Source organism: Argentina silus (assembly GCF_951799395.1).
Source record: "Argentina silus genome assembly, chromosome: 17".
Lineage (NCBI taxonomy): Eukaryota > Metazoa > Chordata > Actinopteri > Argentiniformes > Argentinidae > Argentina > Argentina silus.
The window spans coordinates 15,547,740-15,567,739 of record NC_139671.1 but is presented as its reverse complement, the minus strand read 5'-3'; the positions used below and the strand labels follow the sequence as shown (position 1 = coordinate 15,567,739).

At 46.9% G+C, this 20,000-nt stretch overlaps 2 protein-coding genes across 2 annotated transcripts in view; one reads left to right on the top strand and one right to left on the bottom strand.

Moving 5' to 3' along the window:
• Nucleotides 1-4,346, top strand: part of slc30a2 (solute carrier family 30 member 2) — a gene marked incomplete at both ends in the record, with an annotated part of 10,266 nt that extends 5,920 nt beyond the window's left edge. Inside the window, 7 exons of the mRNA XM_083688455.1 lie at nt 270-478; nt 2,042-2,188; nt 2,357-2,510; nt 2,902-3,133; nt 3,266-3,371; nt 3,791-3,925; nt 4,201-4,346. Coding sequence (XP_083544581.1) covers nt 270-478; nt 2,042-2,188; nt 2,357-2,510; nt 2,902-3,133; nt 3,266-3,371; nt 3,791-3,925; nt 4,201-4,346 — 1,129 coding nt within the window. The remainder of the gene's footprint in view (nt 1-269; nt 479-2,041; nt 2,189-2,356; nt 2,511-2,901; nt 3,134-3,265; nt 3,372-3,790; nt 3,926-4,200) is intronic.
• A 3,662-nt stretch (nt 4,347-8,008) lies between these two features.
• Nucleotides 8,009-20,000, bottom strand: part of gtf3c2 (general transcription factor IIIC, polypeptide 2, beta) — a 20,861-nt gene continuing 8,869 nt past the window's right edge. The window contains exons 11-19 of the mRNA XM_083688296.1: nt 17,055-17,086; nt 16,369-16,498; nt 15,564-15,708; nt 12,897-13,058; nt 12,611-12,698; nt 12,353-12,481; nt 11,707-11,886; nt 10,612-10,719; nt 8,009-9,103 (exon numbers count right to left, since the gene is read on the bottom strand). Of these exons, the coding sequence (XP_083544422.1) occupies nt 8,888-9,103; nt 10,612-10,719; nt 11,707-11,886; nt 12,353-12,481; nt 12,611-12,698; nt 12,897-13,058; nt 15,564-15,708; nt 16,369-16,498; nt 17,055-17,086 (1,190 nt within the window). The 3' untranslated portion in view covers nt 8,009-8,887. The remainder of the gene's footprint in view (nt 9,104-10,611; nt 10,720-11,706; nt 11,887-12,352; nt 12,482-12,610; nt 12,699-12,896; nt 13,059-15,563; nt 15,709-16,368; nt 16,499-17,054; nt 17,087-20,000) is intronic.

The following is a 20,000-nucleotide window of genomic DNA, read 5'->3' as shown; positions in this document are numbered from 1 at the left end:
CCAGAATATGTTTTATATTTTAGATTCTTCAAAGTAGCAACCTTTTGCTTTGATGACAGCTTTGCACACTCTTGGCAAGGTGTGTCCAAACTTTTGACTGGTACTGTATGCTACATACAGTATTTTTGCACACAGTGTTGTGCAGGGTTTTGCGAATCATTTCAATACTCTAGAACTACTACATTCTGTTGTCAACAGGGCATAATAAGTGTTTTCTATTGAATCTTTGGCTGAATAAGGGTGTATCATGTATTTTTGCCCCTCACCAGTTCCTTCCCCGACTCCAAAGAGGAGTATCCCAGCTTCCCCTTCGAGAATGGAGATGTGGCAGGCGCCATCGAGCTGAAGCAGCCTGTCGGCGCCCATTGCCACGGCAACAAACCTGTACGTGAGGACAGTCCCGACAAAATGCTGGCCAAGAAGAAGCTGTACATCGCCTCGGTTGTGTGTCTGATCTTCATGATAGGAGAGGTCATAGGTCAGTAAGGGGCTTTTCACACTACAGGAGAAATCCGAACCATCATACTGTGCTGGCTTGGATATTTTCCTTTCACATTGTCTTCTTCAGCACTGTTTCAGAAACGGGTGGTAGATGCGTAACTAGGCCAGCTCAGCTCGGCCCCATTCAGCTCTATAGTGTAATTAGGGTGTAAGTGTCCATTGCCAGGCAGCTGTGGAGGAAAACCTTCCTTGTGATCACACTTTTTTATTGATGTTACAGAGAATTTACAAAAAGGATAGAATACAACATAAAAACAGTATTGAGAAGTGGTAATGACAATTATCCCCCCTCACACACACACACACACACACACACACGCACACACAGCCTCCCAATCACAAGCAGAGAAGAGAATAACCATCTAAATGCTAATCTATTACACCTCATCAGTTTTACCATAGTAATCAAACAAACTTCTAACCTGCCCAGGCAGATCAAGTGCTACTTTAGCAGCACAGGATGGCTTATTAGCCAGGCTAACAAACTGCAGTATGATGTAGAAGCTGACTTCATAAAAGTCAAAAGAAAGTTTTGCGATACTAACAGATACTGTCAGTTCAGTTACTTCTTCAGAGGCAGTTTGAAACACACCCTGCCTTTACTGCCGAGCGATCCTCCCTTTCCCAAGACGAATGCCCTGTCAGGCCTAAGGGGACAATGGATGAGGAGTAGAATTGATCAAAGCATGGCATTGACATTATTCTATTATGGCTTATAGAAAAATCTAGGCTCCCCGCCAGCGTTTGAGTCATCCATTTTATTCACACTGTAGTAAAAAAAAAAAAAAAAAGATACGGTTGTCTATTCCACTTTCAATATCTCCAAGTGAGGGAGAAACTTAAACTCATCCTGTCATTTTATGTCTATCTCCTTTGGCATTTAATATAAGAGAGTGACAATGGACTCGTAATAGGCCTACGACTGCTGTCTTTTGTATTCCAATTTCAAGAAGCAATTTCAAAACAAAATGTTGCTGATGAGGCACTCGAGAGGCATTGAAACGCTGCCATTTCAAGTGTCAAAACTTAACACTTACAAATATTCAACTCACGAGAACCATTTATCTGCAGGATCCAGACACTTCACAACTTGTAGGTTTCAGTCCATTGCTTCTACAGAAGTTGATATGGATTCCAGTGACCATATACTGTTTGTAACAGAGTTCTGATATACAGTTGTTGATCATACCTTTGCTATGGTGCACACCATCATACCTTTACTGCTCTCTTAAGCAACCCTCTACCTAACTATCAATAGAGGCATTAGCATGACTGAAGAACCCGACTGGTACAGTGTAGGCAGTGGTGGAAATGGACACGCACACACACACGCACACACGCACACACACACACACACACACACGAGACCTGAGTTCTTGGAGTGAAGTTGTTGTTGGTGTTAAAATCCTTTAATTTCAGCATTCAATTTGCCCCTGGACCACCATTTTCACGACTGAGTATAGGCTCTCCACTTAGAGACGTCTGTCCCCCTGTCTCCCTGGGTAAGTGCTAAGCCCCTAACGTCTCCCTGTCCCTCCAGGTGGGTACCTGGCCCACAGCCTGGCCATCATGACTGACGCAGCCCACCTCCTGACTGACTTCGGCAGCATGATGGTCAGCCTGTTCTCCCTATGGATCTCCTCCAGACCGCCCACCAAGACGATGACCTTCGGGTGGCACCGCTCAGGTGAGGCCAAGACCTACCTCTCCAAATTCCTCCTTTCATTTCATATGGACCCTGGAATACATGAAAGCCTGGGTCTCATTGCTCTTCTATGACCTCCTTTCATTGTCTCCTGCCCCCCCCCCCTCTCCACCCCCTCTCCACCCCCTCCTCTCCCCCTCGCTGTTGTAGAGATCCTGGGAGCTCTGGTGTCAGTGATGTCCATCTGGATCGTGACGGGGGTGCTGGTGTACCTCGCCATCGAGAGGATCGTCAGGAACGAGTACGAGATCGACGGTTGCGTGATGCTCATCACCTCCGGCTGTGCCGTCATAGTCAACATCATGTGAGTAGTATGTTCATGTGAGTAGTATGTTCATGTGTAGTAGTATGTTCATGTGAGTAATATGTTCATGTGTAGTAGTATGTTCATGTGAGTAATATGTTCATGTGTAGTAGGCACTTACCCGGAGTGACTCCCAATAAGTACATTTGTCTAAAGTGAATCAACTATACATTACAGTCACAAGTTAAACTTTCCATAAACAATTTGTTTGAGTATTTATTTGTATTATTATTTTGTATTATTATTACTTTTTTTGATGATACAAAAGTTCAGGTACGGTTCAAGTGTTAGGTGCTAGGAGGTGGAGAGGTCTGAGGAGGAGGAGCCCAGGTGTAATCTAAACCACTGTCACTCATCCCTTCTCTCCTCCCCCCTTCTATGGATCCTGTAGCATGGCCTACATTCTGCACCACTCCACCACCTTACAGGCCCACGGCTCGGGCTACCACCAGATTGACGAGAACGGGCAGAGTCCCATCAGCATCGGGCACGGCCACTCCCACGCCCTCCTGGGGGGTCATAGCCATGGCAACACCAGCGTGAGGGCAGCCTTCATACACGTGGTGGGAGATCTGTTACAAAGCGTTGGGGTCCTGGTGGCCGCCATAGTAATCTTCTTCCGGGTCAGTCACCATTGAATGCTCGTATTTACGCTGATACTAATACAAAGTCGTATCCCTGACACAGACCCTGACACCCTCATCCTGTCTTCCTTGTTGTTGTCGTTGTTGTTGTCGTTGTTGTTGTTGTTGCAGCCTGAGTATAAAGTAGCCGATCCCATCTGCACCTTCCTCTTCTCCATCTTCGTCCTCTGCACCACCATCACCATCCTCAGGGATGTGTTCCGCATACTCATGGAAGGTAAAACTCTATCAACGCCATTTTTACATTAATTACAAGCTCAAGTGAATGAACTTACGAATGACTCCAGGTGGTTCTCTGTGGCTCAGTTGGTAGAGCCTGGCACTAACAACACTTGCTAACAACGCTTAGGTTGTGGGTTTATTTCCTGCTGGGACCATATATACTGAAATGTATGCACTTACTGCAATGTAAGTCGCTTTGGATAAAAGTGTCAGCTAAATGGCATATATATAAATGGCATATATATCCAGATGCCATTTTGCTTTTATTCCAAGCTCAAGTATATTCAAATGTTTGTTTTCCAATGAGTTTTTGAACAATGAAAATGTGGTGATGGCCATGTTAACACTGGATACCCCCCGTCCCCGTCCCCGTCCTCGTCCCCGTCCTCGTCCCCGTCCCCATATCTCCTGCAGGAGCTCCTAAGGGAGTAGAGTTTAACTCAGTGAAGGAGGTGCTGCTGTCTCTGAAGGCGGTGAAGGCCATGCACAGCCTTCACCTCTGGGCCCTGACTGTAGGCCAGACCTTGCTGTCTGTCCATGTGGCCGTAGGTGAGTCACCTAACCTGCCTCCACCATAGAATAGGCCAACTGAAACCTTTCTTGCTTTACACAGCACTCGGTAAGAAGCAGGAGAGGCTGAAGGAAGTAGAAATCGGAGGACGGGCTCATTGTAATGTGTTCATACGTATTTGAACCCATTCCTCATTCCATTCCATGCATGACAATGAGCCTGTCCTCTAGCCTCCCCTGGTAAGTAGACGTTTGACATTTAGCTAAAAAGCGTGATATGTGAGGTATGTTGTTTGTCATATATTTTTCCTCAGAGGAGAACGCTGATCCCAACAGTGTCCTGAAGGAGGCAACGGAGATCCTCCAGACCAAGTTTGGGTTCTACAATACCACCATTCAGGTGGAACCATACTCTGATGACATGGCCTATTGCACACAATGCCAGGACCCCTTGGACTGACGGCCTGGGAGAGCAGCCATTTTGAAGGGGAAGTGGGGTGGGGTGGTGGGATTCTCCAATGGGGTTGCCAGTGTAAAGAACACACATATACAGTATACAAAAGTATCATTGAGGATTGTAAGCTAGTAGATGGAAACACTGTGTAAAAGCATCCACATGAGTTTAGGAGACGGAGAAACCATTTCTGATCCATCAGCTTAACTGGCCTCCACTAGAACATACTCCTGCACTGTATGTTCTGTACTGTAAGTGCACCATATCATGCCAAAGATTTCCATATAACATTCCATTCAGGGGGAATATTCAGAGTGACAATGGGTATCATTTCCTGAAAGCTCCCATATTCATCAGGCAAAACGATCACAACAAATAGCATTCATTTAATTCCATCCAAGAAACGTAGGCCTATGTTCATTGAACGTTTCATGATGAACGGGTATCTCTTCTGTGCCATATTTTAAACAGTCTGTGCTTATGTAGTGAGAATTTCTACACACATTCTGGCTTTCCCTCAGCGGTACAGTTCATTAGGGCCGCAGCAGTCCCACAGTATAATTGCTTGTCTCTGAGTTCTACCCAGTAATACATCGGTATTGACCCAGAACCCGAATGGCAATTAGAACTCTGTTGGGCCTGTCCTAACCCAGGGCTTTATGTATGCTTCAGCAGAGGCCGTCTGCCAAATGCTGCCATTATTATTGCTCCGAATGGAAAAAAAGCTGCACTTCAGATGAGGGAATGGATTATGTCGATGTGAGAAAGCATCCTACACTACAACAAGACTCAGAGGAGGAGGAACCTACAAGACAGAGTAATTTACTACGGTCGATTAGCCCGGTTAAGTATTGTATATCCATCCGTCCGCCAATCTAGGATAGGCTCCTCTTTCAGGCTGAGACGACAATAGACTGTGATGGGGTGATACTCCAAAGTACTCTAGGGTCTTCCCCTATCTTGAAACTCGGTTGCTGGAGGAACTGGAGAAATAAAGTGTTGAAGGGTTTCTTCATGCGTCTAGAGTGAATCGTTACTACACTACGGTGTAGATTCCCTGACGACGCAGGAGGTGAAGAAGAGAGGTTGCATCAGCATTTTGTCCTCGGTTTCGGAAGACATGGAAAGGGAGAGGGAGAACAGTTTCATATGGACCCCATCTCTGAGTCTTCACCCCTAACCTATCCATATTCAAACTCTTCAAAGCCATGCTCACGCTCACCCTTGGTCCATGCACTCGCCCTCAAACTCCACCCCATCCTCACCCTGCTCACCCCCAGAGTAATAGTTTTGCACAGGGTTTCTGTTTGTAGTTCCAGTGCCTCCACACTGCCTCAACTCCAGAATTGGAATGATTCTCATTCTATGATTCTTATTCTATGATTCTCATTGTATGATTCTCATTCTAATTCTATGACCTCAACAACCTTCCTACATTCCAGAGAGCTGGAGTGAGTCCACTCTACAGACTGTTGTCAGATTACATACTGTACTGTACATTTATCAAATACTTTGAAAGACTTGAGGTGCGCTTGATTTACTTTGCCCGTTGTGATGGAACCAATAGAATAATCCCAAAAGCGAAATCAAGCGCACCTGAAATACTTTCAAGCATTTGACATAAAATGTACTGTATTTGACCCATTTCTGCAGCTCTCTACTCCATACCTACCATCCCGCTTCCTCTTAGCCCTCATCATAAGAAACGCACCAAGGAACATACATAAGTGATCATGTACCTCTGAAGAAAACACACCGTGATAATGCGTGTATTGTACAAAAAAAGTTGAACCCTTGACACAAACAGAACTCGCTGTTCTTGTTGTATTTTGATGCCTGTTCAAGTGACGTGTCAATGTTGTAATCTGCACACAAACATTATCGTGGCGTAAACAGAAAAGAATGGACACACATTCTTCTTACCAAACACTTGCATGAGTGTTGTTTCTAATTCAGATTATATCCGATTATGTAAAAGACTGCCAATCTGACCACCTGGGATGCAGGGGATTAGGTTTCTAGATGTCACTCAACTACCCTCATTAAAAATCTATATTTTGATCACTTTTGATAAAAGGAAAGTATATTTTAAATGTAAATATTTTATTGTTAATTGTCAATCATAAGGAACTTGAACAAATGATGACCCAACTTTAAAAAGAAACTGTTTAAATAAAAGGAATGTCGCATACAACCAATGTTATTATTTTCAGTATACCAAATTTTTGATACAAAGCAGTTTATGGGCCAGTGACAGTTGATATCAGCTACTAAATAGGACCTGATATGACTTAAGGTGGCTAAAAGAGACCATATCTTTCCTTTTCATCATACTACTTACATAGACATGTATGATCCATCAATTACCTCAAGTCTGGCCTTGTCATAAAATGTCTGAAATGCTGATGAATACGTTACATAAAGACTCCATACAAAAGAAGTTCAGACGTTCGGATACACCATCAATCTGGTAGGTCGGTGTAATGTTTCAGAATGCTGTGTTGTACTGTCTGTGTGACTATTGTAAATATGCCAAATATCAGTATTTTCTGTGTATGATTGTATGTAAACGTGTAAATAATACATCTGTTTTATTGTATAAAATCAGTCTATGAAGTCCTGTGTGTACCATGTCCTGTGTAAATGGTGATATTGTATATTAAACCACTGGTCACTCAAGTGCTGTTTGATATTTTGATTTATACTGTATACATACATGTATGGTGAGATTTTTGTAAAACTGAAAATAAATGAATGCAAATGATGATGATTACAAATGACTGTGAATTATTTCAAATCTATGAAATCTATCAAATAGAGCACCACATATGTATAGTTCATACTTTCCAAAAATTGGTCTCTCTCCAATAGTGAATGCTGATTATTATAAATGAGCTTGCAGTGTGAGAATCCAGGTTCAAACCCAGGTCTCCCACATGAAAGACCCGAGCATGAACCATTAGACCAGATCAGATATTCTTTACATTGTGGTCTTGTGAACGTTTATGAACTTTCTATATTCCAACTTCACAGGTTTTACATTCATACCGCCTCCCAGGGGCATACGGCCCAGTAATACTCCCACTTATTATTGTCATTACAGATAACACAGCCACATTAATCTCCTTGGCAGTTGTCCAAACACAATCAGGGGGAAAACTAATGACTTCCTGGGAGCACGGAGCAGCAGCTTGGTTGTGTATTGGGGATAGCGCAGCTGTAGGAAACATGAACCAGAGAAAATAAAGGACACCACAAATACCTAATACTGTTGATACGCATTCAACTGTTTTTTTTAGTTTTTTTTTTTATATATGGGTGAGTGCTGGTTGTATTATTTACTTGTTAGACTCTCTCCTACTGTGCCTGCACACGCCGACTGGACTGCATGAATTATAATATATGCCATTTAGCTGACGCTTTTATCCAAAGCGACTTAAATTGTAGTGCATACATTTCAGTATATATGGTCCTAGCAGGAATCAAACCCACAACCTAAGCGTTGTTAGCGCCATGCTCTACCAACTGAGCCACAGAGGACCACGAGGACCACAGAGGACCACGAGGACCACAATTATGAGAACATAGAACTGCCCGAAAGAACTGAGAGGTAATACACTGTCACTCCTCTATAGAACTGACAAAAGAAAAGACACCAGAGGTTATAAACAGACTGAAAAAAATATTTAATAACCGTCAGACAAATACATATAAAATCTGATTTTATACCTGATGCACCTTGAAATGAGGAGAGAAAAGAAACTGTCGCAAAAGAAGCAGAGAAGAAGAGAAAAGAACACAAATATCTAAAAGTGCTGTAGCTTTGTAATAACTAAAAAAAAAACTAAAATAGATATGGAGTACAAAAAACCCTTCAAGTATATCCTCAGTTTAGGCCTGACTGACTGAGACACAATTTATACAGCTTTACAATATATACACACTGAAATAAGTGTACAAAAATAAAAACAAAAATGTTTTCAAGTTTCTAGCAAAATAAAATTTCCTTCTTGAAATAAGTTACATTATAAAAACGTTGGTGTCTTGTGGAAGGTAAAAACATGGTTTTGTACTGGTACTGTGGGTCAAACTAAGCTGTCCATCATTCCATAAGGGCTTACTTCAAATCTACCGGACTAACTCACATTATCACTGGATTTTCCATTGATGTCAATATTACGCCATGATTTACACACAAATCAGCCATTCACATCAATGCATTATTAATAGTGAGTTGCGTGTGTGTAGTGTTTGTGCGCTTATGTGTGCGTGTGCGTATGAAGTTATAAGTCAGCCCTAGGAGTCCTTAGGTGTTTGTGATGGAGGGTTTCAGTAAAATAATTTATAATTATAATAATATAATAACAGTCCTGGACCTTCTTCCTAACCCCAATACAAGGGAATAGAAGGGATTAGAGGGCCCAAGAGCACCTATAGGAAGGGCGAAGGCTATGGATGCTCTTTGCTGCGTCGTTGTGGGTGATGGGGGAGGATTGCAGGCAGGTACCACTAGAGCACCAGTAGGGGGCGTAGCAGCGATGAGGGGGCTATAGCTGCTCTGTGGTGTGTCTGACCGTGGTGGCGTCGCCGGCGCTGTCAGGCCCGTCCTGAGAGAACATGGCGCTGTACTGGGCCTGGCACTCCTTCACCACCTTGGTGATGTGGGGACTGATCATGCCCTTCAGGCAGTGGGCCCGGACAAGCCCCGCCTGGCCCCCCGACAGCACCCAGCTCTGGGCACTCAGGTTGGGGTTGAAACGGATCTGGATAGAGGGCAGAAGGGAGGGAGAAGGGAGGTGAGGAGCGAGAGAGGAGAAGGGAGGGAGGGAGGAAGAGAGAAGGAAGGAAAGAAGGGGGGATAGAACGATGAATGATGGGTTAAAACACAATGGAATGACGATTATGATGTTGTTGATGATGATGATGATGGTCTTTTGATCGGAAATTGATCAGAAACTTTCCACAGGCCATTAGGACTACTCCTACAGAACAATGACTTATCTTTGACTTACACACACACACACACACACACACACACACACACACACACACACACACACACACACGTGGAGAAGCCCTAAAGACCAGAGAAGCAGTAAAGAGTAGGTCTACCCCCTTCAACACAGCCACACCCACAGCTGCTAGCCTCAAGGCTAACGCTATCTGACGTTACTGTGAGCTCCAGTGCCACTCCTTACCCAGCCGATCGATTCCCAATCTCCCTGCTTCACTGGCTGGAATCACTGGCCTGGCTAACCACTGGCCTGGCCACCATTAATACACCCATCCACAGTAGGCTGCAGGGGTTTATTATCCTGAAATGGTTTATTAATGGGGATGTATGGGTTTGTGATTTTACTATCCTTAAAAAAAAATAAAGATATCTGGAAAGTAGGTAAGTAGTAGCCTTCTACTAGTTCCAATAGATAGCACAGCAACTATTTTCAATCTAAAAAAAGACATAGAAGAAAGACATAAAAAAATGTCTATATATATATATTTCAGCTAAGACAGGAGGCTGAGCTCAACCAATCGTACTCCAGGCTAGTTTCATTGACTGGGCCATGATGACTACAATGTCCTCTCCTCCCTCCATCCCTCCATCCTTCTCTCCTTCCTTCAGTACCAACTACCTCAGAGCATCACTCCCATCACCATCACTCCGTCTGTCAGCAACCACTAGACACAACGCATCGGTCCTCTCTCTTCTTCTCCCTCCCTCCCTTCATCCATCCATCCATCCATCCATCCCTCACTCACTCCTCTAAGTCACAACACATCAGTCCTACAACCCTTTCTCTCTTCTGAAACACAACACATCCCTTTAGCTCTGTCCCCTCCTCTCCTCTCTCCCTCCATCCCTCCCCCTGCTCCTTTCATCTTTCCCCCACTCCCTCCCTCCCTCCCTCTCTCCATTGAGACCCAGGGTGACATTTTCCTCATTTTACAGGCCATTAGTTTCTGTCTGTCTTTATGGGTGCCCCCCTCCCCCTCCCCCTCATGGACTCTCTACTACCACCCCCCCACTCCCCTATCTATTTCAGTGTTTTTTTTTTTCATTTTCTGCGTGTGTGTGTGTGTGTTACATGCAATGGCTGTGGGTGTTCTGATGATGCCTTAACTGTGTGTGTGAACTTGTGTAACATGCAAGGGGGTTCTGACGATGATGCATTCATTGTGTAAACACACACACACACACACACACACACACACACACACACACACACACACACACACACACACACATATATGAAACAGGGTCCAGACTAACCTTGTGTAGTGAAGCCAGAGGCAGCAGGTCCATGTCCAGTGGTCCTTTGACCTCAGTGGCCTGCATGCGTTTCCATGGAGCTTGCCTCTGGAAGTTCTTAAATGTCCGCTGGGAGAGAAAATACGTCAGAATTAGTCTCTGACAAGGACTGTCAAAAGGACTTTTCCCTACACTTCAGCTCTATCTTGAAACACTTGAGGGATGTCACCCCATACTTCAGTTCACCGAAGAAGATTTTCCATCTGAGTTGTGAAAGAGGAGAGACTCTAGGGTGATGTGTGTGTGGTGTGTGTGTGTGTGTGTGTGTAGAGGGCAGTGACAGGGCCGGTGGAGCAGAAAGCAGGGGAACAGATGGAGGAGCCCGCAAGAGAGGGGGGGAGAGAGAGAGAGAGAGAGAGAGAGATAGGAGGGGGGGGAGGGTAGAGAAAGGGAGGAGGGAGGCAGTTCTGAATTAATGAAGGGTACAACACTTAATCAAGTCCCAACCCAGGAAACGGCCGTCACTAGGGCACCCGACTAGTTGCACTGCAGTGTTGTCGTGGAAACAGCATCAATGAACGCCACCGGTGTGTGTGTGTGAGTGTTTGTGAGAGAGCAGGGACTGTGTCCACAGATGTGCTCTGGACCCTCAGGTGTGCCTGGGATATAACTAACCCAATAAATCCAGCACACACACATACACACGTACACGTACACGTACACGTACACACCAGGCATGTGTAATGGTGTATGGTATCAGCTGCTGAAGGACTGCAGTCACGCACGCACGCACGCACGCGCACACACACACACACACACACACTGTGGGAGGGGTCAGAGGTTGGAGATAAGCATATCAGTAAACCATCACCTTTCCACTTCACTAGTCGCTCATTACTCATCTCAGTGGGCTTGAATGGTGACACATCATTACAGAGGGATCCTACACACACGTGTACACGCACACACACACACACACCTTATCAGCTCCCAGCAAGCAGTGAGAGTGAGATTAAGACAGTCGGAGATCTCCAGGGAGGGTCTCACCCATAGAGATCATCTCCATTCATTTCTATGGCATATATCTAGTTCTATGGTGTAGGTTTGCTGACCCACCATATCATTGTCCTTGAAGTGGAGATAGTATTTATTTGCAGTCTCTTGGTAGGTCGCTGGTTTATGGAGTCCGTTACTGGTAGGACCACTGTCTTCCTTTCTTCCTCCTCCCTCCATCTCTTCTCCCTCCTCCTCCTCCTCAGGAGAGTCCATCAGCACCATGTCAGTGAAATACACCGGCTGACGAGAGAAGACAAGATGGATGGATGGAACGATGGATAGAAGGATGCGCACAGAAATGCCAATCGACCTGGGCTCAGACATTCAAAAGCATTTACACTGCAGATATGAAATCACTGTTGTAGCTCATTGTCACAAGAAAATCAATAGGTTACCATGGGTCTAGTGGTGATTGAAGGATTATATGTTGATATAAAAAGTGGTGTTTTTAGGAGTGTTTTGTATACATATGCCATTTAATATATGCCATTTAGCTGACACTTTTATCCAAAGCGACTTACATTGCAGTGAATGCATACATTTCAGTATATATGGTCCCAACAGGAATCACACCCACAACCTAAGTGTTGTTAGCGCCATGCTCTACCAACTGAGCCACAGAGGACCACAGTATGATATTCCAGTGATGTAGCGATGTGTCTGTGGATATGAGAGGGTAGTCCCAGGGGAGGGGAGGGGTACGTACGAATCTGCGCTCGATGGTGCGTTTGATGTAGCACGGGTTGCTGGACAGTTTAGGCAGCAGGATCACGATCACCTCTCCCATCGCGTCCGACGTTACCGCCAAGTTCAGCCAATCAGAGAGAGACAGGCTCTGGAGCGACACAACGATAGACCAATCAGAACCAGAAGATGGTGGCCCACCAGAAGTTGGTGGCCCTCCCAGACCGCATGCAAGCAACAGTAGGGTATTCAAGGTAGGTTTCCATTCTCTCCTACTCACCCACATGGTGCCTTTCCTGGGAGCCATGAAGAGAGGCCTGAAGCCCAGGTACCCTGAGTCTATGTAGTGGAGCCCATGCTGCCCTTGTCTGTGAGGAGGACAAGAGACATCAGACATTTACTTTGACCAAATGGCAACGAGTCAAACTTGAATAGAATACAATAGGAGTAGAGTAGAATAAAAATACTTTATTCCCCAAGTTGAACATGCTTCCCACAAAGAAGAGAGGGGGGAGGGGGGGGGGAGGACAGGAAAAGAAGGAGAGGAGAAGAGGAGTAGGACTCACGCGGCGTAGGCGTTCTCCTGAGAGACGAACACACCAGGCCAGTGGAGGGGCCAGATGGCCTCGGTAGACAGGAAGCGTTTGAACACCGTGATTGGCTCATAGGTCTTCCTCACGTTCCACAGCTTTATAAGCCTATCATCTCCTGCCGTCACCAACAGTTCACTGGAGAAAGAAAGAGAGAGAGAGAGAAGAGAGTCTGGTCGGTATTGGTTTAGGAGAGATGAAAGGAGGGAGAGGAGAGGAGAGGGAGAGCGAAGAGGAGGAAGTGAGCAGAGAGGAAGAGACGACAGGATAGAACAGAGGTACAAAAACAGAGAAGAAAGGAAGTGGGGAGTACATACTATGAGAAGTGAGAGGAAGAAGGGAAGGAGGGAGGACAGACAGAAGAGGGACAGCTAGGACAGCCGAGACAGCTCCGGTCTGCCTGTGTTCTGGATGTCTTCATTGAGTGTCATTAAAACCCAGTCAGCCAGATAAGACGGATGCCTGCACTCTCTCTCCCCTGCCACATATCCTGACGACACGGGCAGCTTTACAACACCAACCCCATAGACTTCAACATAGGCTGTGTTATGGCCCCATCGATGATACCCTGCAGCAGATCTTTCCATAACCCACACCCATAGACTTTAACATTACCCATGTTATGGCCTATTGATGATGCAGTCAAACTGTGATAACGCAGCACATCTTTATGGAATTCTAATGAAAAGACAACTCACATAAACTGGGGAGAGTTGCCATGTTGTTCCGTCTCAGTGTTCAGTATGCAGACCGCGTGTGTCTCTGCGAATCACCTTCTAACTCTTCTAATTAGATTTTGTCGCTCCGATGCAGGGAGGAGGCTCGGCGAATAAAGATTTCATGACACATGCTCCTACGAGAGGACAGCGGGTCCTAGCCACTAAAAAGAGTCCTATTGTTTAGGACCAGGGGCACGTTTTAATGAAAAGAGAAGAGGGCTGGTTTTGTTTGAACTGTACTCTCTCTGCGATTTCCAAATATCTTAGCGCAAAGGACATTTTTAGGAAACTCAACCCTGTGATTTAAAACCAAGCCAAACGGCGAAGGTTAACCGTTACTAGCTAAGCTTCCGGAAAGTCACTTTTAAAGCCACGATCCGTAATTCACCTACAACGAAACGGCTTCACGAATTACGGAATGTGGCTTTAAAGCTGCCTTAGTGGAGGAGGTCACATTGGGACTATTCTTGCCCTAGGCAGGCTTGGTGGCAGAGATCAGTCAGGGGTGTGTACCCTCTGAGCCTGCCCCAGTCAGGGCATCTGGAGTGGGGATAGAGCGACAGCTGAGAGCTCCCTTCCCCCCACCAAACCTCCACCCCCATCACTCCAACAGCTCCATAAGATAACATGTTTTCACATGACATGGCCTAGCTAGCTAGCTAGCATAACTGAGTGTCATCAAAAACATACTGTACATCTCCATTCCTTCTCCTCTGCCCGCGGATCAACCATCTGTCCACATTGCGCGCACGCACTCACAGCCCTCTATACTACCACGTTGAAGCCTCTCAGACCCGGGGGCAACGTTGGTGTGTTGTAGTGGTGGAATGGAGTGTGTGTGTGTGTGTGTGTGTGTGTGTGTGTGTGTGTAGGAATTACAGAGCTGTTAATCATTGTGAGCTGCCAGTGTGTTTTAAGGGAGAGAGCGTGTGTGTGTGGTGTGGTGTTATATAGTGTAGTGTGTGAGTGTGTGTGTGTGTGCGTGTGTGTGTGTGTGAGTAAAAGCGTGTTCTCATTACAACTCTCGACCTGAGCAGAGCGACACACTTGGCTTCCTCCGCCTCATTGTATAGTATTCCCTAATGTCCCTTTTCCCTTCTGCAATACCCTGGCTGGGAGCAGGGGGTGGGGTGCAGGCTGGGACTGGGAGGACTGGGTGCGCAGAGGGGGGGGTTGGGTGCAGGCTGGGACTGGGAGGACTGGGTGCGCAGAGGGGGGGGTTGGGGGCAGGCTGGGACTGGGAGGACTTGGTGTGTGTGTGTGTGTGGGGGGGGGGGGGCGGTTAGGGGGGAGGATGGGTGCAGGCTGGGACTGGGAGGACTTGGTGTGTGTGTGTGTGTGTGGGGGGGGGGGGGGTTAGGGGGGAGGATGGGTGCAGGCTGGGACTGGGGCCCAGCTTTTCTCCGCCTGCCTGCCTGCCTGCCTGCGGCGTCCTCAGACAGCCGGCACGGTGCAGTGTAGCGCTCGCCGCCGGAAGGTCACCGCTTTCTACGGTCCATCGACCACCATACTGGATTCAGGAGATAAAAACTCGACGACATGTTCAGAATGGTAATGACGGTGGCGGAGCTGGGGAAACCGCCGGCTTCAGCACGCGGTACTTACCCAGGGTACCTCTCTGGGACTGAGCCCAGATTTAAAGCTATAGCGTACAGGGTGGGGGGTTGGGTATGCATGTTGGGCCTCACTTTAATTGTAATATTCTATATTATTATTGCTAAATATATTTTTTGGAATATATCATCTGCCCCTTTGTTGACATGCAGTTATAAGGTTTAACAACTGTTTTGTCGGCAACCTCTGAACTGCGATGCTCTGGTTGGCATCAGCAATCCATCGACCTGTGGCCCTAGAAAACCCTAAATCAGACTCTCTGATTAGCTCTTCGGGCGCTTGAATTCCTCCACCCTGATTGGATGATTACCTGGAGGCGTGGCACCAGCCGAGGGCGCGTACGGCGTTGTCCTGGGCGATGAAGCAGTGGTAGGGGTAGAGGAGGAAGGAGCTGTCTGGAGAACGGATCCGCTGGAGGACGGACTTACTGGACAGGTCCCACAAGGCCACCATACCTGAGGGGGGGGGGGGGACATTAGACAGGGTTATGACAAAAGCTAGTCTGTCATCGATTCCACCTGTCCTCTATCCTTGCCTCCTTCTCCAAAACCTGGAGGAGAAGGTCTGAGGTCCCTCCCCTTACACTTGACCCTCCAATGTGTTTGGAGAAGGAGGCGAGGAGAGAGGAAGTGAGGACTCAGAGAAAGACTTTTGAGATGCTGCCAAAGTGTACACAAATGCCTGGATGAGTGCCAGGAGACTCAACAACAGCCGGCTTTCCACAGCGGGGCTTACGCCCTGCTCGCCAGGGCCAATTACTTTTCCACACTGTCTCTCCCGGGCATCAACAGGGGTTTCTCCAGGCCTATTCGGTGCTTAAAACTCAGGCTTTTACCCTCCTCTACCCCCCTGGTCCTTATGACGTCAAACTGGGCTAAGGGCGCGCTAGCTGGCCCAGGCCAGGAGTCTTAAGCATAACTAAAGATGATGTTGAAATTCACAGTGCAAAAAGTTAGATGTACTGGGCTGGGCTTTGGTTTTGGGATTTGGGATTTGGGCTCTGGGATTTGGTTTGAGTGTGGTAGAGTGTAGGTGTTGTGGTAGAGTGTAGGTGTTGTGGTAGAGTGTAGGTGTTGTGCTGGTCAACATGTGAACCTGGTTCATTATGGTTGTACCATCGTAGAAGCCAGCAGCCATGAGGTTATGTGGTTTGACAGACAGCCAGTCGATAGAGAGCACTTGACCACTGTTATCATCATGGTCCGACTTGAAGGAGCCCAACCTCAGGGTGATCACGGCCTGGGCCTGCACAGACACACATGGAGAGAGAGACAGACAGACAGACAGACAGACAGACAGACAGACAGACAGGCAAGCAGACAGGCAGACCAAACACACACATGATGGAGTAGTGGTTAATGGCACTTGAAGATAACCAAATCACTAAACCATGGGGTTTGGTTGACATATTCTTCACTCTGTATACAATCTGCAGAAAACGCTAGTAAAACTCTGTTTCATTTTCCTTGCTCAAACAGGCAGAACTACTGTCAAGATCAGTAAGACAAGCATCACTTCAGACTTTCTAATAAAACCTATTCTCTGTGGGAACACAGTCGTTTGTCATGTTCAGAGTTGAGAGTTGACAGCTAATTCTAACACTTTCAGTTAGAGTTGAAGTCTGATCATTCGAGGGACAGACAGAGGGGGGGGGGGGGGGTGGAGACAAGATAGGCAGGGAGAGAGAAGAGGGGGGTGGAGAGAAAGACAGGGAGGGAGAGAGAGAGAGAGAGAGAGAGAGAGAGAGAGAGAGAGAGGTGGGGGGGGGGGGGGGGGGGGGGGAGACCAGATATTAGCCTACCTGGCATATCAGCGGTGCTTGGCTGGCTCCTCCTATTGGGAAACACATAAATAGTCTTTATTAACTCTCTATGATTATTGATGGGAAGATTATAACTCAATACATGACCATGTTTATTACTGGAGGCAATTAAACAAACCAGAGTACATGGCAGGCACACTCACTCTCTCTCTCTCTCTCGCACACACGCACACACTATACAGCCTGGTGTTTAAGAGTGTAAAGGATGGGCAAGCTGTCAAGACCTGAGTCCCACTGTCTGCTCTGTGATATATCTGTATGTGTTTGGGTTTGTGTGTGTGTGTGTGTGTGTGTGTGTGACTGGCTTTAGAGAAGAGGGAGTGTGATCCCTCAGGTGTCTGTCCCTGTCTGACTGCACCATAAGGCTATTGTCGTTTCGATTGTGTTCGGAGTGTGTGACTCTGTACTTCATTTAGAGAAAGAGTGTTTGTGTGTGGAGCAGAGAAGACTGTGCAACTGTCTGCTCCGTGATACGGACGCACCTCCGCCAGTGGAGAGGCCCGTTCAATCACACACACGACACGGCACTATTTGTCCGTCTGAATGCTGGTTGGTTCTCAACCCTGGCAGAAGGCAGACAGCAGATAGAAGACCGAGTCTGATCCCTCGCCTGGCATCAAGTCAGACCTGTAGCCTTATCCTTCTTCTCTGCTGGCCCAGACAGACCCAGACCGGCTGCATCCCAATTCTCCACACTTGTCCCTGAAGTGTGCACTAGTACATGCATTTGAAAAGCTTAGGACCGGAGTAAGAGCCAGTGCTTAATCATCAATCATATGGCTTGAAATTCATAAGGAGGAGTGCACACTTCAGATTAAAAGGGTGGAGACTTGGGATGCAGGGCCCAAAACCAGACCCAAGACCCAGGACCCAGGACCCAGTCCACTCCACTCGGTGGGTCCAGGTTTCTGGATCCTCCTCACACAGGGTTCTGATAGGATCCTGCACCTGTCTGTCTATCAGCAGGGCCACTAATGGGGGTTATTCACTACGGAGCCACGACAGGTCTGACTGAGATTTTAATCAGAATTGATAGAACGGTAATCAACATGTCGGCCATCTTGTGGCGTACCAACCAAATTGCCACGGTTTGAGGAGATATGTGCATTCTATGAGCTCTATTTCTATGTGTCTGGGTGTCTCGTAATATTGTTATGTCTCTGGAGAAGTTCCAGTCCTTGTGCCTCTCCTTGCCTCTCTTTTCTGAGTGCAGTTCTTCCTGACCCCCCCCCCCCCCCCCCCCCCCCCCCCATCCCAGGTCGATAGGGTCGATACAGCATCACGCCTCACTGCCGCCCCCCCCCCCCCCCCCCCCAACTCCTCCTCTGCCACCACACGCCCCTTCCCACTCCCGACCTCTACACCCACACACCCCCAAACCAACCCCCCACTCCTATTCTACCCACTCCCCGTAGGCTGACAAAGGTCTCTGTGATTGACAGGCCCGTGGAGGTGGGAGAGGGGTGTCAGCTAGTAGGCAGAAATTCATAGCTTCAAACACTAACAACAGCGTAGCGATGCATCTTTTTTGTCATTTCAATTATAGATCCTTGTCCCTTGTCTGATGGAAACGAGGCAGTAAATTATCTCCATTGAGCAAAAAATTGTCTGTGCGCTCTGGGCTCTCACGCGCATGCGCACGCGCGCACACACACACACACACACACACACACACACACACACACACACACACACACACACACACACACACACACACACACACACACACACACACACACACATCAGGGCCTCCTCCCTTCACAAACACACACTCACATTACCCACACATTGGGCCTGCTGTCCACAGACACACCCACACACACACACACACACACACACACACACACACACACACACACACACACACACACACACACACACACACACACACAACTCCCCGTCTTCTCTCGTTCCTTTGGCATCATGGCTAAAAGTAGATAATAGGAGAAAACCCAGAGCACTGACTGAGTCATGTTGGTGGAGCGTAGACCTGATAAAGTCCAATAAACCAATAAACTATTTCATTTCTTAATTTCCTCACAGCTGGCCCAACACACAGAGCAAAGGGTCCAGCATGCCACTTAGGTCAAGTGTGCACATGTGTGTGTGTGTGTGTGTGTGTGTGTGTGTGTGTGTGTGTGTGCGCGTGTGTTTGTGTGTGTGTGTGTGCATGTGTTTGTTTGTGTGTGTGTGCGTGTGCGTGCGTGTGTTTGTTGAAGGGTGTAAGGTTCAGTTTAGTGGCCCAGACAAGCTCCCACAGTCCTATTCTTGGCAGGGACTATGGGCCAGTTGGGGGCTGAGTTTTCCCTCCCAATGTTCCGGAACCTCAGCGCAACCTTTCACTGCTCTAAACAGTTCACTGCTTTCCTACTGCTGTGCTGCCATCTTTTCATCCAAATGCCATGAGCTAAAGGTGGGCAAGAAAGTCCGCTATGAAACTAGATACAATGATGCGTGACCAAAATAAAGTCGGTTGGAGAGGACATTAAAACAATGAAAAACAAAGAAAAAGGTTTCATAAAACAACAACAACCAATGCTGAATCCACAAACTGTTCAAAACTTCAGTAACTTAAACTATGCTGACCCCAACAGAAACACTGTTCTTTTCTGTGAAAACCTCAATGAGTCCTGATCCCTGAGTCGCCTAAGGGGCTGACGAACACTTAAAGCAGAGTTTAGACAGACCTTAAACCTTTAGGTCAGAGGACTCCGATCGATAAATGACAGAGTGGAAGATGGAGAGAGAGAGAGAAAGAGAGAGTAGCTTAAAACAGAAAGAGCCTTACACTGGACAAAAGAACCATCAAGACCATGAATCTGCTCTTATCTCCCCGAGCATGGGTTGTGTGTGTGTGTGTGTGTGTGTGTGTGTGTAATGTGAGTGTGTGTTTGTGAGGGCAGGAGGCCCTGATCTGTGAGTGAG